General features: G+C 47.8%; 1 protein-coding gene across 1 annotated transcript in view; it reads left to right on the top strand.

Annotated features, from left to right (window-relative positions):
* Positions 1-13,539, top strand: part of SHISA6 (shisa family member 6) — a 266,401-nt gene that overhangs the window by 42,488 nt on the left and 210,374 nt on the right. The window contains 1 exon segment of the mRNA XM_077458537.1: positions 1,250-1,407. Coding sequence (XP_077314663.1) covers positions 1,250-1,407 — 158 coding nt within the window.

The following is a 13,539-nucleotide window of genomic DNA, read 5'->3' on the forward strand; positions in this document are numbered from 1 at the left end:
ATAGTGCCCCATCATTGGTATCAGTGGGAGAAATAGTGCCCCATCATTGGTATCGGTGAGAGGAATAGTGCCCCATCATTGATGTCAGTGGGAGGAATAGTGCCCCATTATTGGTGTCAGTGGGAGGAATAGTGCCCCATCATTGGTATCAGTGGGAGGAATAGTGCCCCATCATTGGTGTCAGTGGGAGGAATAGTGCCCCATCATTGGTGTCAGTGGGATGAATAGTGCCCCATCATTGGTGTCAGTGGGAGGAATAGTGCCCCATCATTGGTGTCAGTGGGAGGAATAGTGCCCCATCATTGGTGTCAGTGGGAGGAATAGTGCCCCATCATTGATGTCAGTGGGAGGAATAGTGCCCCATCATTGGTATTAGTGGAGGGAATAGTGCCCCATCATTGGTGTCAGTGGGAGGAATAGTGCCCCATCATTGGTGTCAGTGGGAGGAATAGTGTCCCATCATTGGTGTCAGTGGGAGGAATAGTGCCCCATCATTGGTGTCAGTGGGAGGAATAGTGCCCCATCATTGGTGTCAGTGGGGGGAATAGTGCCCCATCATTGGTGTCAGTGGGGGGAATAGTGCCCCATCATTGATGTCAGTGGGGGGAATAGTGCCCCATCATTGGTGTCAGTGGGGGGAATAGTGCCCCATCATTGGTGTCAGTGGGGGGAATAGTGCCCCATCATTGGTGTCAGTGGGAGGATCAGTTCCCCAAGGGCCGGATAAAGGCAAGCAAAGGGCCTCATCCAGCTTGTGGGCCACAGATTGGGGATGACCGTTTTAGACAATTGTGCTCTTCAAACCTTTATGGTTCCAGGTTGGGGAAGACCCTTTCCTGTTCCGGTATGAACGTGTCCCTGTGCACAATGGCAGTTCCATAAAGACTTGGTTTGGTTTGGAGAAACTCCAGTGGCCTGCACAGAGTCCTGACCTCAACCCTAATGAACCCCAATGGGATGACTTGGAATCTATTCTTTTCCTCGAGTTGCTCAGTATATAGTAAGCGTACGCCATCGGGTGGTAAAACAGAATATTACAGGAAGTTTGTTTTCAGAATGACTGCAATCTGTTTTAATTCCATTTTTTAAAACTGACCTTCAGGCCTGAAATGCATCGGTATGTAACCTTCATTTCTGCATCACCACCACACAGCTGTGAGGGGTCTTCAAAATGCGTTTTGTGTGTTTTGTGAGTTGATTATGTGGATGTTTTGTCTCTTCTCACCACGTCTTGTTGGTTCTCTTCCAGGGCCCTTGCGGACATTTTGATACAACAGGGGCCGATCCCCATCCCCCACTGTGAACGAGAGACCATCTCTGCTGTCGATAACTCTCCCAAGGAGAACACGCCGGTCCGGACCTCGAAGAATCAGTACACGCCGGTACGGACCACCAAGACGGGAACAGGTGGGTTCATCGACCAGCACTGGTTGCGTATATATAACCGTAAAAGATCAGCGTAGACATTGCAAGTAAATGTCCAGCATGGAGGCCGGGCTCACTGCTCCGAGTTCCAGTCCTGAAGGTTATGGTAACGCGTTTCGGCTGCATTGCAGATCTTTCTGATTGTAACTTGGGAAATAATTTTCTGGTTAAAATGCTTGCGGAGCCTCTTCCCTGGATCCGCCAGGAATAGGGTGCTGCCATCTTCATCTACTTATCCAGAAAGTTCTTCTATATACTTATATCTTCATATACTTATCTACTAGTCTCTGCCAGACCACGACTATGACCACGTGGTTGGGGCGAAATGCGTCGGTGGTGTGGTTGGGAGTTAGGAGGAGACCTATAGGGCTGAGACTGCTCCTTAGTTCTAAGCAACGCGGGCGGGTCGAGAGAACGGCGGCGCTTTCATTCATGGAAAGTTGTTTGGTGTGAATGTCGGCCGAACCCCATCGATCCAAACTGATCTGTGAATAAATGTGCGCAATTTGTTTCATTCCGAATTCGTTTTGTTTTTTTAACAATTTTTGACAAATTCGTTAATTCAGAAATATCCAAATTAATGAACGCCTGTTTAACGTGTTTTTCCGAATATTTGTAAATTAGAATATTTGAAAATTCGTAAGTTCAGAATTCATAAATCTGAAAACGCGAAAATTCGAAAATCTGAAATAATAACCAACTATTAAATTGTAGGCGATGGAACTTCCTGCCAAATTTGTCTGTTGGTAAAAAATATGAATTTATCTGAAGTTACAAATTCTCCAAAATAACGAATTCCGCATCTAAACAAATGGAACGGAGCGTATCAATAATAAATAATAATTCAAACTTTTTATTATTATTATTAATTTGTCGCGTTCCATTTGTTTACATCCAGTGTTTCTCAACCTCAGTCCTCAAGGCGCCCCAACAGGTCGTGTTTTCATCCTCTCCACTATTTTGCACAGGTGATTGTATCAGTTTCAATGCCTTAGTAATTACCACAGCGGTTTTCATCTGAGGGAAATCCTGAAAACATGACCTGTTGGGGCGCCTTGAGGACCGGAGTTGAGAAACATGGATGTAAACAAATGGAATGTGATGAATTAGTAATAATAATAAAAAGTTTAAGTTATTATTTATTATTAATTCGTTGCATGTGTTTAGATGCGCCATTCGTTATTTCAGGTAATTTATAACTTCGGATAAATTTGTGTTCGCTACGTTTACAACTAACAGCCAAATTTGAAAGGAAATTCCAATACCGATCATTTAATTGTTATTTCAGATTTTCGAATTTTCGGTTTTTAGAATTTTCACTCTTCAGAATTTTTTCGTATTTTCATCCTTATTTTCAAATTTCCTGGATTTTCGAATTTCCGAATATTGGGAAAAATGAAACGTGTTTTCCTTAATTTGGATATTTCCGAATTTACGCATTTTGGCGAAATTGGTTTAAAAACGAATTCGGATCTAAACGACTTGCACGTGTCTAGAGTTTAATTCCCACCTTAATCAGCCCCGGAACCTGTGTAATTAATATGTTCGGGTTTAAAGGGATGAGGTGGGAAATTGCAAGCCAAGGGAAAAACGATACAATCAGTCTGAGCTGAATCTATAGTCCAGCCAAAAGGTAATGGAGCTGGGAGCCCCTGATTTAGGACAAGGGGGGGGCTACATATGGGAAGGATTTATTAATGAACGATCTGTAACAGACGGAAGTGGATGGCCGGACACCGACCTCTTATGTTCTCCGACATTTCCGGCTGGGGAAGGGCTGATGCTCTGCGTCAGGGCTGTTTTTAAGGCAGGGCAAAAAGGGGCAGCTGCCCTGGGCGCTGTCATTGTTGTGGGGCCCAATGCAGCTGCCTCATGCTTGCCAACTATCCTGATTTTAATTCCCTCGTCCCTTGAGGTTTTAGTCCTGTGCTGTGTCCCAATATCTCAGTGTGAAGTGCTGCTACTAATGCTGCCCAGCTCTGCCCTATTGTTGTGTACAGATGACTCACCTGCAGACCCTGTGTTTACATGTAAATAACCAGCATTCATATGTAAATAGCAACGGCCAGCAACATTGATATGTATATTATGCCCCCATGAGGTCATATACACAGTAATCTCTAGCAACCAATCAACAAACACAAGTCATGTGCTGTAACTTCTAGCAACTAATCAGTGAGCCGTAATGTGTGTTGTGACCTCTAGCAACCAGTCAGTGAGCGATAATGATACACTGTAACCTGTGAAAACCAATCGCAATCTCTGCCTGATCTGATTCAGTAAACAGATTTTGAGTCTAGCTGCTATTTATTGTATGTCTCAGAGCAGGTGGAGAGCGAAACTGCATGGGGGGGGGGGGGGGGGGCAAGAAAAGTTTTGCCCCGGGGTCCAATCAATATTAAAGACGGCCCTGCTCTGCGTGGAGTACAAACCTCCATTCCTATCTCCTCGGTTCCGATAAACTCCTCCAATATTGTTTTAGACTTTTACAGGTAAATGTGATCCGATCTTCCCGCCATATTGTATCCGGACATCTAATTTATTCCCTGCAGCCAATTTAGGTCACATAAGCGACTCTAGGGGGAGACACTGAGGTGTGGAGGTCGTTCCTCTGAGAAGATGTGCGATCCCTCAGATGATCAGAGTTGTAATTGGACTGAACAAAGTTTTGTTAACAATGCAAACACCTGTGTAGCGGTACCCCCCTCCCCCTCCTGTGTAGCGGTACCCCCCTCCCCCACCTGTGTAGCGGTACCCCCCCACCTGTGTAGTGGTACCCCCCCTCCTGTGTAGCGGTACCCCCCTCCCCCTCCTGTGTAGCGGTACCCCCCTCCCCCACCTGTGTAGCGGTACCCCCCCACCTGTGTAGCGGTACCCCCCTCCCCCTCCTGTGTAGTGGTACCCCCCCCCTCCTGTGTAGCGGTACCCCCCTCCCCCACCTGTGTAGCGGTACCCCCCGTGCTGAGTGATGTGGCCCCCCTGTCACCCGGCATTCACTTCCCAGACTTTGGTGGGACGTTTACATTCCATCTTCTCCATGTCATGTATGGAGTCTCTTGTCGTCAGCTCTCGGCCCGATGCCGGGGTGCCCATCCTGTTATGTTTTCCTGTCTAGTTGGGAAGAATATATATAATATATACCTAGGTGTGGCTCTCATCCTTGTGCCATCTGGACGGGTGTTGGAAAGTTTTCATAAATATTTCTAGATTGTCAGCTCCTAGGATCAGGACGCTCTGATTCCTCCTATATTGTATTGTAACTGTACCGTCTGCACTCATGTTGTAAAGTGCAGAGCAAACTGTTGGCGCTATATAAATCCTGTATAATAATAATATATAGAGGTTTGGCATATCAATTCTGTGCTTATATTAAAATCCGTGGGGTTTAGACCATCTGCCTCAGTGGCGGCTGGTGTCTTTTTGTTTGGGGGAGGCAGCAAACCCCCCCTCCCCCCCCCTCCACTGTTTGCTGGCCCACTGGCACTTACCCGATCGGCGGGCACATCGGGGATCGTCGGGCAGGGGTACAGGCTGCGGCAGGCATCTTGCAGCATTTTCCGTCTTCTCTTCCCTTGTGAGATCTTGGTGGCTTCCGCTATGCGTCTAACAGGATCGCCTAAACTTTCAGCCAATCGGGAAACAGGTAACAGACGCGTGTTTTCCTGATTGGCGGAGGGGCCATTCAGTGTTAGAAAAGCAAATATTCATTAGATTTTTTAGCACATCTTGGTGGATGCCGGTCGCAATGCTCTGCGTTCCGGGTCCACCCTATTTTTAAGCCTATTAGAGTTTATGGCTCTAATCAGGTACTTCAATAGAACACCCTCCCCCCCCCCCCCCCCCCGCCGCTGTAATTCAGGGGCCCGGTGTCCAAAAAGGGGCCGGACACATCAATATGGGTTGGCAGCGGAGGCCATGCATACATTCATGCTATGCATGAATCTATCCATTCTTCATAAAGGGGGGGGGGGGGGGTGAGGACAGAGGGGGTGGCGCCCATGTGCCCCCTTAATGCCTGGGCCACCAATGATCTGACATTATCCTGTTGCTCCGGCACTCGCCCAGGGAGATCCTTTTTTTTAATGCACGGAAGGTTCATACCCAGACAAGCGAGACCTGTCTTTTTCTTACATTACCCCTCTGTGCGTCCTGATGAAGTGAAGAAGCGAAACGCGCTGACGCACAGGGGCTCACTCATCTGATACAGAGTAACAAATCTTTTTCATAAACGTGGCCCATGCTCTACACACCATATGTGAATACGAGATTTTAATTCTTTTGTTTTACTCTTGCAAATCCTTTTTTTTATTTTTTTTTATTTTACTGTTATGTACAAATAATTTTTTTTTATGTAATCTATGTTGTGGTCCAAATTGCGTTTTAAAGTCCGAACCTCCAGTTTTCTTTCATTTTCCCTCGTCTTCAAATATTACGGACGTGGCAATGGAGTGATTTCAATGTACATACGTTTGCAGCTTCCTCCTTTTATTAATACTTTGAGGTTTTTTTAGTCAACATATTTTTTATAACTGTTTGTAAAAAGATCATTGCCTTGGGGCTGACATTTGTGAGCTATTTTCCAATTTATTTTATTTTTTTTATATACATTTGTTTTTCCTGCTGAATAGAATCTAGCAGTTGTACGCACGTTTCCTGCGCTAGACTTTTTTTTTTTTTTTTTTTTTTTTTTTTTTTTTTAGACTGGTAGGTTGCTTAGGGAATGCCGTGATATTGTCTGGGCCTTGGTTGGAGGAACATTACCCCCCGACCCCCCGACCTCCCCTAAAAGATTTCAGTGTCTGGGAGAACTCCAGTAGAGCGAGTACATCTCACCTTCATCCATTGATGGATCTCAAGATATTCAGAAGCAGCACTTAGCCAGACACCGCTGACGGCCCCTCGCTGAGATAACGAGATGCAGCACAGCGTCCGTCCAGCAGGCCGCACCGCGCGCCGCAAAGGAGGCCACTTCAGCTTGTGCATGAGAACAATGCCGGCCGCCTCCCCCGCCAACATCCGTCTCCTTATTGAGGGTTTTCCTGGCCTGTGAGAAGAGCTGAATTGTCTGATGGCAAAACAACCTTCGCCGGACCAGGATCGGTCAACCCAGGTCTTCTTCACCACACCGATTCCAAAAAGTCCTACAATTTGTCGACTACTTCAAAAAAAATCCTACAATTTGTCGACTACTTCAAAAAAAATCCTACAATTTGTCGACTACTTCAAAAAAATCCTACAATTTGTCGACTACTTCAAAAAAGCCCTACAATTTGTCGGCTGCTTCAAAAAAGTCCTACAATTTGTCGACTACTTCAAAAAAATCCTACAATTTGTCGGCTACTTCAAAAAGTCCTACAATTTGTCGGCTACTTCAAAAAAAGTCCTACAATTTGTCGACTACTTCAAAAAAAGTCCTACAATTTGTCGACTACTTCAAAAAAGTCCTACAATTTGTCGGCTACTTCAAAAAGTCCTACAATTTGTCGACTACTTCAAAAAAAATCCTACAATTTGTCGACTACTTCAAAAAAAATCCTACAATTTGTCGACTACTTCAAAAAAAGTCCTACAATTTGTCGGCTACTTCAAAAAAGTCCTACAATTTTGTTGACTACTTCAAAAAAGTCCTACAATTTGTCGGCTACTTCAAAAAAGTCCTACAATTTTGTTGACTACTTCAAAAAAGTCCTACAATTTGTCGGCTACTTCAAAAAGTCCTACAATTTGTCGACTACTTCAAAAAAAATCCTACAATTTGTCGACTACTTCAAAAAAAATCCTACAATTTGTCGACTACTTCAAAAAAAGTCCTACAATTTGTCGGCTACTTCAAAAAAGTCCTACAATTTGTCGACTACTCCTGTCATGTTTCACATGCCTTGTCATATGCCTTTTAAATGTTATATGTATTATTCTGCCCCTGGTTCCTCCCCTTCCTGTAGCGCAGCTTATTCTGTATAGTTGGCCCCGCCTTGTGTTCATTCTCCCGGTAATGCATTTCTGCACACGTGTGGACTGGATCACGTTATGCTCTTTTGACCTATCCAATGTTCGTTGTTGTAAGATCCTCACAGTTTATGGATTAAACTTCACAAGATCAACAAGGTGCCGCCTTTATCGAGTCGCTGTCCGTTTATCCAAATATCGGGGTTCTCGACATCTCAACACCACTATGTGTAAGTTACGGAGATCACACTTTCAATGTTTAGATTGGAGCAACTTCCAAAAGGTCCTAAAATTTGTCAACTACGTTTTGGTTTGTGTGGATCGATCGATTCCAAAGTAGAACCCGTTGACAGTTCCACCAACCAAGACCCTCCTGGTTCTCACATCCTCTGGCCGCCATTTTACTTATAAACACCAACTAGCATTGTTCCCTTCGTCTCGCAGCAGTCCTGAGCACCTCCCTACAAGGAGACGTCACGTCAGATAAGATCAGATGTCGCCAGCATACAAGGGGGTAGCACCAGCCCTCCTGTATTGGACCTCATCAGTTCAACGAGAGGGGGGGGGGGGGGTAGCTTTATGGTGCAGGCAGTTCCCCTCTCCCTGCAGCACAGTTGGCTTCTCCTCTTCTGCCTCCTGCCGACTGTCAACTGCTGCAAAGGGGAGCCAGAGGGGGATCAGTTTCTTAGATTGCCCCCCCCCCCCCCTCCTGCTGCTCTAATCGCCTCCTCTCCTGTCTAGGATCATTCAATTGCTTGGTAACACAAATTGCTAATCAGCCAATCACATGTCAGCAGCTTGGTTCATTTGGGTATCTAGACATAGCGAAGACGACTTGCTGAAGGTCAAACTGAGCGTCAGAATGGGGAAGACTTTGTGACTTTGAACGTGGCTGTTGGTGGCAGATCGGAGTATTTCTGGGATTTTCACACACAACCATCTCTCGGGGATTACAGAGAATGGTGGGAAAAAGAGAAAATATCCAGTGAGCGGCAGTTGTGTGGAGGAAAATGCCTTGTTGAGGTCAGAGGAGAATGGGGCAGACTGGTTCCAGATGATAGAAAGACAACAGGAACTCCAATAACCTCTCGTGGCACCCGAGGTATGCAGAATACCAACTCTGAATGCACAACACACCCAACCTTGGACTGAATTTATGCCGCGTACACACGATCGGAATTTCGGCCAGCAAAAAAACGATGAGAGCTTTTCATCGGAAAATGCGTCCGTGTGTGCGCTCCATCGGAAGTTAGCTGCCCGAATTCCCACCAGCAAAAATTTCAGAGCAGGTTCTCAATTTTCCCCGACGGAAAAAGATTTCTATCGGAAATTCCGATTGCGTGTACGCAATTCCAACACGCAAAAACTCACGCAATGCTCAGATTCAGCTACGAGACGGAAGCTATTGGCTACTGGCTATTGAACTTCCTTTTGCTAGTCCCATCATACGTGTTGTATGTCACCGCGTTGTTGACGGTCGGAATTTGGTTGAGCGGAGGTTTGATATATTTTTTTTTTTTAGCACAGATCTGGCAGCAATCTGATGGGGATCCGGTGATGGCTTAATGAGGACACGTCTTCTGCGGTGCTGACTGCCGCACACTATAAATATGAGCAGCATATGCCGAGCCTCTGCAATGCAAATAGTTCATATTTACCATATGCTGCGCCCCATCTGAGCCGCGGCTGCTGTGAGATGAGGCTCACTAAAGAATAAATACAATAAAGCCGCTGATTCCGCCGTCAGCGCAGAGAAGTGCATTTCATCCGTTACTCTACTGAAGGGCGGCTGAAGCCAACATAGATCTGGTGCTGGCTGGCGGGACTTAGGGACCCCCTAGGTTCAGGACTGTGCGTTAACCCCGATGAGTAATGCCCCCATCTATAATGCTGCACCACTTCTCACCCACATGCAGGGGCGGACTGACCATTCGGGCACTGCCCGAGGGCCCCATACCACTAAGGGGCCCCATCAGGGTTGCCAGCCTCAATAAGACCAGGGACAGTATGAAAAAATCCCAAGATTATAACTGCCCCGCCTCTCCAGTACCTTTTCAGTGTCTGTGTGTGTATATCGTGTGGCCCCATAATCTCCTATTGCCCGGGGGCCCCATAGTCTCCTATTGCCCGGGGGCCCCATAGTCTCCTATTGCCCGGGGGCCCCATAGTCTCCTATTGCCCGGGGGCCCCATAATCTCCTATTGCCCGGGGGCCCCATGAGTTGTCGTTCCGCCCTTGCCCACATGGTACATTTTATAATGCACAGATTAAATCCGCAGTACACTATTTCATGCAAAAAGCTCTATATAGAGTCCCCTAGCGTTCTACAGGCTGCATGTAGATCTGGCTCAACGCTCCTTCCTTTAGGAGAGTCTTGAGACTACTCTGATCATCCATCACACCGGTTCTGCCGCTCAGTTTTCCCAAAGTCAGTCAATGTTCCATTTTGGTCCATCGTGGCCTTTCTGTCCTAGTCAAAGGCCCCCTGAGGGTCTTGAAGACCACCTTTTTAATTTTGCATTTCCAGTTGACTCCAAAGATTTTGGCTACAATGGAAAAGTTTTGCCCAAATTTTCCTGCCTTTTGCTGACGTTTTGGGTAAAGAAGATCTTTTTCTCCCGTCTTTTTTCATGATGATGTGCGACCTTGTATGAGAAATTCAACATTCCGCCATTGTCAGATCATTTTATCTCCGTGGATGACGAGAAGGGCCAATCCCCCCCCCCGGCCCAGTCTGTTAGAGATCGACCACTTGTCATGTCTGGCCACCTATAGCCAATGAAATGTCTTGACCAGTGTAGATGAGATATCTGCCGCCATTCTATACTCCGCCTTAAATCCTCACCTAAAGGTAACCTATAATAACGAAGCCACGCTTTTCTTGGAGTATAAACCGGCCATAGCAGCCGTTTTATTCACAAATATAAAATATATATAACATTATAACCAGAACAAACTCAAACATCAGTTTTCCCCCCCCGGTGGTCTTTGACGGCACTTCCCCCAATAAACTCCGTTCCACATCTACACTGCGGCCCTTTACCGTACCAGGCCTAACCGGCCCCAAGACAACTCCTTACCCGCAGTGCCACCATTTTCAGTTAGCCCATACCCCCTACGAGTCCCCCACACTTCCATCTCAATGGGTTAGTTACCACCATCAAAGACCACCACCGCCGCCGCCGCCGCCACTTGACCGCTTCCATGACAAATTCTGTAATCCCGCAGCTGCGAATAAATAAGCATTAGCAAACAAATTAGGGAGGACGGGTGGGAAACTTCCCTTCTCCACTTCTTCACTGCACTGATTGCCCGGGAAACCCCTCCTGCCCCTAAATAAACTAAACCCCTCCCCATGGGCGTCCGCAGGTAGGGGCAAGGGGGGTCAAGTGCCCCCCCCTGGAATCAGGGATGAGATCTCAAATTCAACACAGTTCCATCCCTATCGGGGTGCGGGCAGCCCACCCCCATGTGCAACCCGCCAGTGGAGTGACACCATCAAGGTCCTGCCAAGCCCCCCTATCATTGTAGTGTGACTGCGGGCTCTTTTCCGTGCTCAGTCCAGCAGAGAACTCGGCGGCGGTGCTATCAGGTTTTCTCCGGTCACCCCCCCTTTCTGCTGTCAGGGAGAAGAGACGCCGGCTCTCACCAGGTTCCTCGCCCAGCTTCCTGCCCGCTCTGTTCCTTCCCTATTGGCCATAACTGAGGGCCAATCAAAGGAGACTAGGAGAGGAGAGAATCATAGGACATGTAGTCCCAAAGATTGGCGGCCCCATTTTCCACAGGGAGGAGGATACAGCTCGATCGAGAGATTGAGAGACTGTAGCCTGGGAAAAAAAAGCTGAGGGAGAGGGTGCTACAGGAAAAAGAACAAGGATTGTGCTGGGCAGAAGCCAGAGAGAGAGAGCCACGCTGCCCAGCACCACCAGAGAGAGAACTACACTGCCCCGCACTGCCAGAGAGAGCCATGCTGTCCAGCACCACCAGAGAGAGAACTACACTGCCCCGCACCGCCAGAGAGAGCCATGCTGTCCAGCACCACCAGAGAGAGCCATGCTGTCCAGCACCGCCATAGAGAGCCATGCTGTCCAGCACCACCAGAGAGAGAACTACACTGCCCCGCACTGCCAGAGAGAGCCATGCTGTCCAGCACCACCAGAGAGAGAACTACACTGCCCCGCACCGCCAGAGAGAGCCATGCTGTCCAGCACCACCAGAGAGAGCCATGCTGTCCAGCACCGCCATAGAGAGCCATGCTGTCCAGCACCACCAGAGAGAGCCATGCTGTCCAGCACCGCCAGAGAGAGCCATGCTGTCCAGCACCGCCAGAGAGAGCCATGCTGTCCAGCACCACCAGAGAGAGCCATGCTGTCCAGCACCGCCAGAGAGAGCCATGCTGTCCAGCACCGCCAGAGAGAGCCATGCTGTCCAGCACCACCAGAGAGAGCCATGCTGTCCAGCACCGCCAGAGAGAGCCATGCTGTCCAGCACCGCCAGAGAGAGCCATGCTGTCCAGCACCGCCAGAGAGAGCCATGCTGTCCAGCACCGCCAGAGAGAGCCATGCTGTCCAGCACCACCAGAGAGAGCCATGCTGTCCAGCACCGCCAGAGAGAGCCATGCTGTCCAGCACCACCAGAGAGAGAACTACACTGCCCCGCACTGCCAGAGAGAGCCATGCTGTCCAGCACCACCAGAGAGAGCCACGCTGCCCAGCACCACCAGAGAGAGAACTACACTGCCCCGCACTGCCAGAGAGAGCCATGCTGTCCAGCACCGCCAGAGAGAGCCATGCTGTCCAGCACCGCCAGAGAGAGAAAGAATGAGTCACTCCCAGGGTACAGAGATGCTACACTACTGACCAGAGTCGCTCCCGGGGCGTGTCAGCGATCGTCCAGCCGGAGGGATCACTGGTGTTGTTTCGCTGGGTCTGGTAAGAGGGCCTGTTGGCCATTATCCATTACCTATCCTAGGGATTGTACTAAGTCTGCAGTCTCTGACCATGATAATCTGATAATGACATTGTCGAAAAGGGGCGGCTCATGGGTGACCCTAAAATTATGCCCCCCCTTGAAAAAAGTTCTGCGGACGCCCATGCCCCTCCCCACCGCACTTGCTATCCAATCTCTACACTCCCCACTTCCTCAACCATTTTATTAACCCCCTGCTGTACCCTTATCAGCCCTGTCATGCTGGCCTTCTGCTAGTTCCTTTTCGCGCCACACGTTTCCGGGCCTCTCTATATCGAGGTCAGTGACTAAAGTCAACATTCAACGTCCCAATCTGTTATTGCTCGCCCCCAACATGCTGTGTGTGGCCACCTAAAGTTATCTAGTTGGCGAGGAAGGGAAACCTCCAAAGTCTCAGGCTGTTATTGGTCAACCACATTGTACTGTGTGGCCCCCTAAAGCAACGGAAATGACTTTATCGATGTTGGCGTGGAAAGGAAATTCCAAAGTCTTGCTAAACCATAATGTGCTACTGTATGTGTGATGTCCTAAAGCCACCAAGATGTCTATATTAAGGTTGGTGATGAAAGGAAATGTCCAAAATCCCAGTCTGTTGTTGTTCAACCACTTTGATCTGTGTGTGCCCACCTACAGCCACGGAAATTACTATATTGATGTTGGCGAGGAAATGAAATTACAAAATCTCAGCCAACAACCATTGTGCTGTGTGGCCCCCTAAAGCCACTAAAATGTCTATATTGAGGTTGTCGAGGAAAGGAAGCAATCAAAGTCTTGCTAAACCATAATGTGTGATGTGTGATCACCTAAAGCCACCAAGATGTCTATATTAAGGTTGGTGATGAAAGGAAATGTCCAAAACCCCAGTCTGTTGATCAACCACTTTGATCTGTGTGTGCCCACCTACAGCCACCAAAGTGATTATATCTTGGTTGGTAAAGAAAGGAAACGTCCAAAGTCTCGGTCAACCACATTATGCTATATGCGGCCCCCTAAAGCCACCAAAATGTCTATATTAAGGTTGACAAGGAACCATTCAAAGACCACCTCTCTTATTGGTGGTCAACCAATTTGTGCTGTGGTATCGCCCAAAGCCACCAAAATATCTATATTGAAGTTGGTGAGGAAAGAAAACATCCAAAGTCCCAGTCTAATATTGTTTAATGCCAGAGTTAGCAAAAGGAAACCTCCAACTCCCCAACC

This window comes from Lithobates pipiens, unplaced genomic scaffold (genome assembly GCF_037356315.1).
Source record: "Lithobates pipiens isolate NorthernLeopardFrog02 unplaced genomic scaffold, aLitPip1_a1.2 Scaffold_28, whole genome shotgun sequence".
In the NCBI taxonomy this organism is placed as follows: Eukaryota; Metazoa; Chordata; class Amphibia; order Anura; family Ranidae; genus Lithobates; species Lithobates pipiens.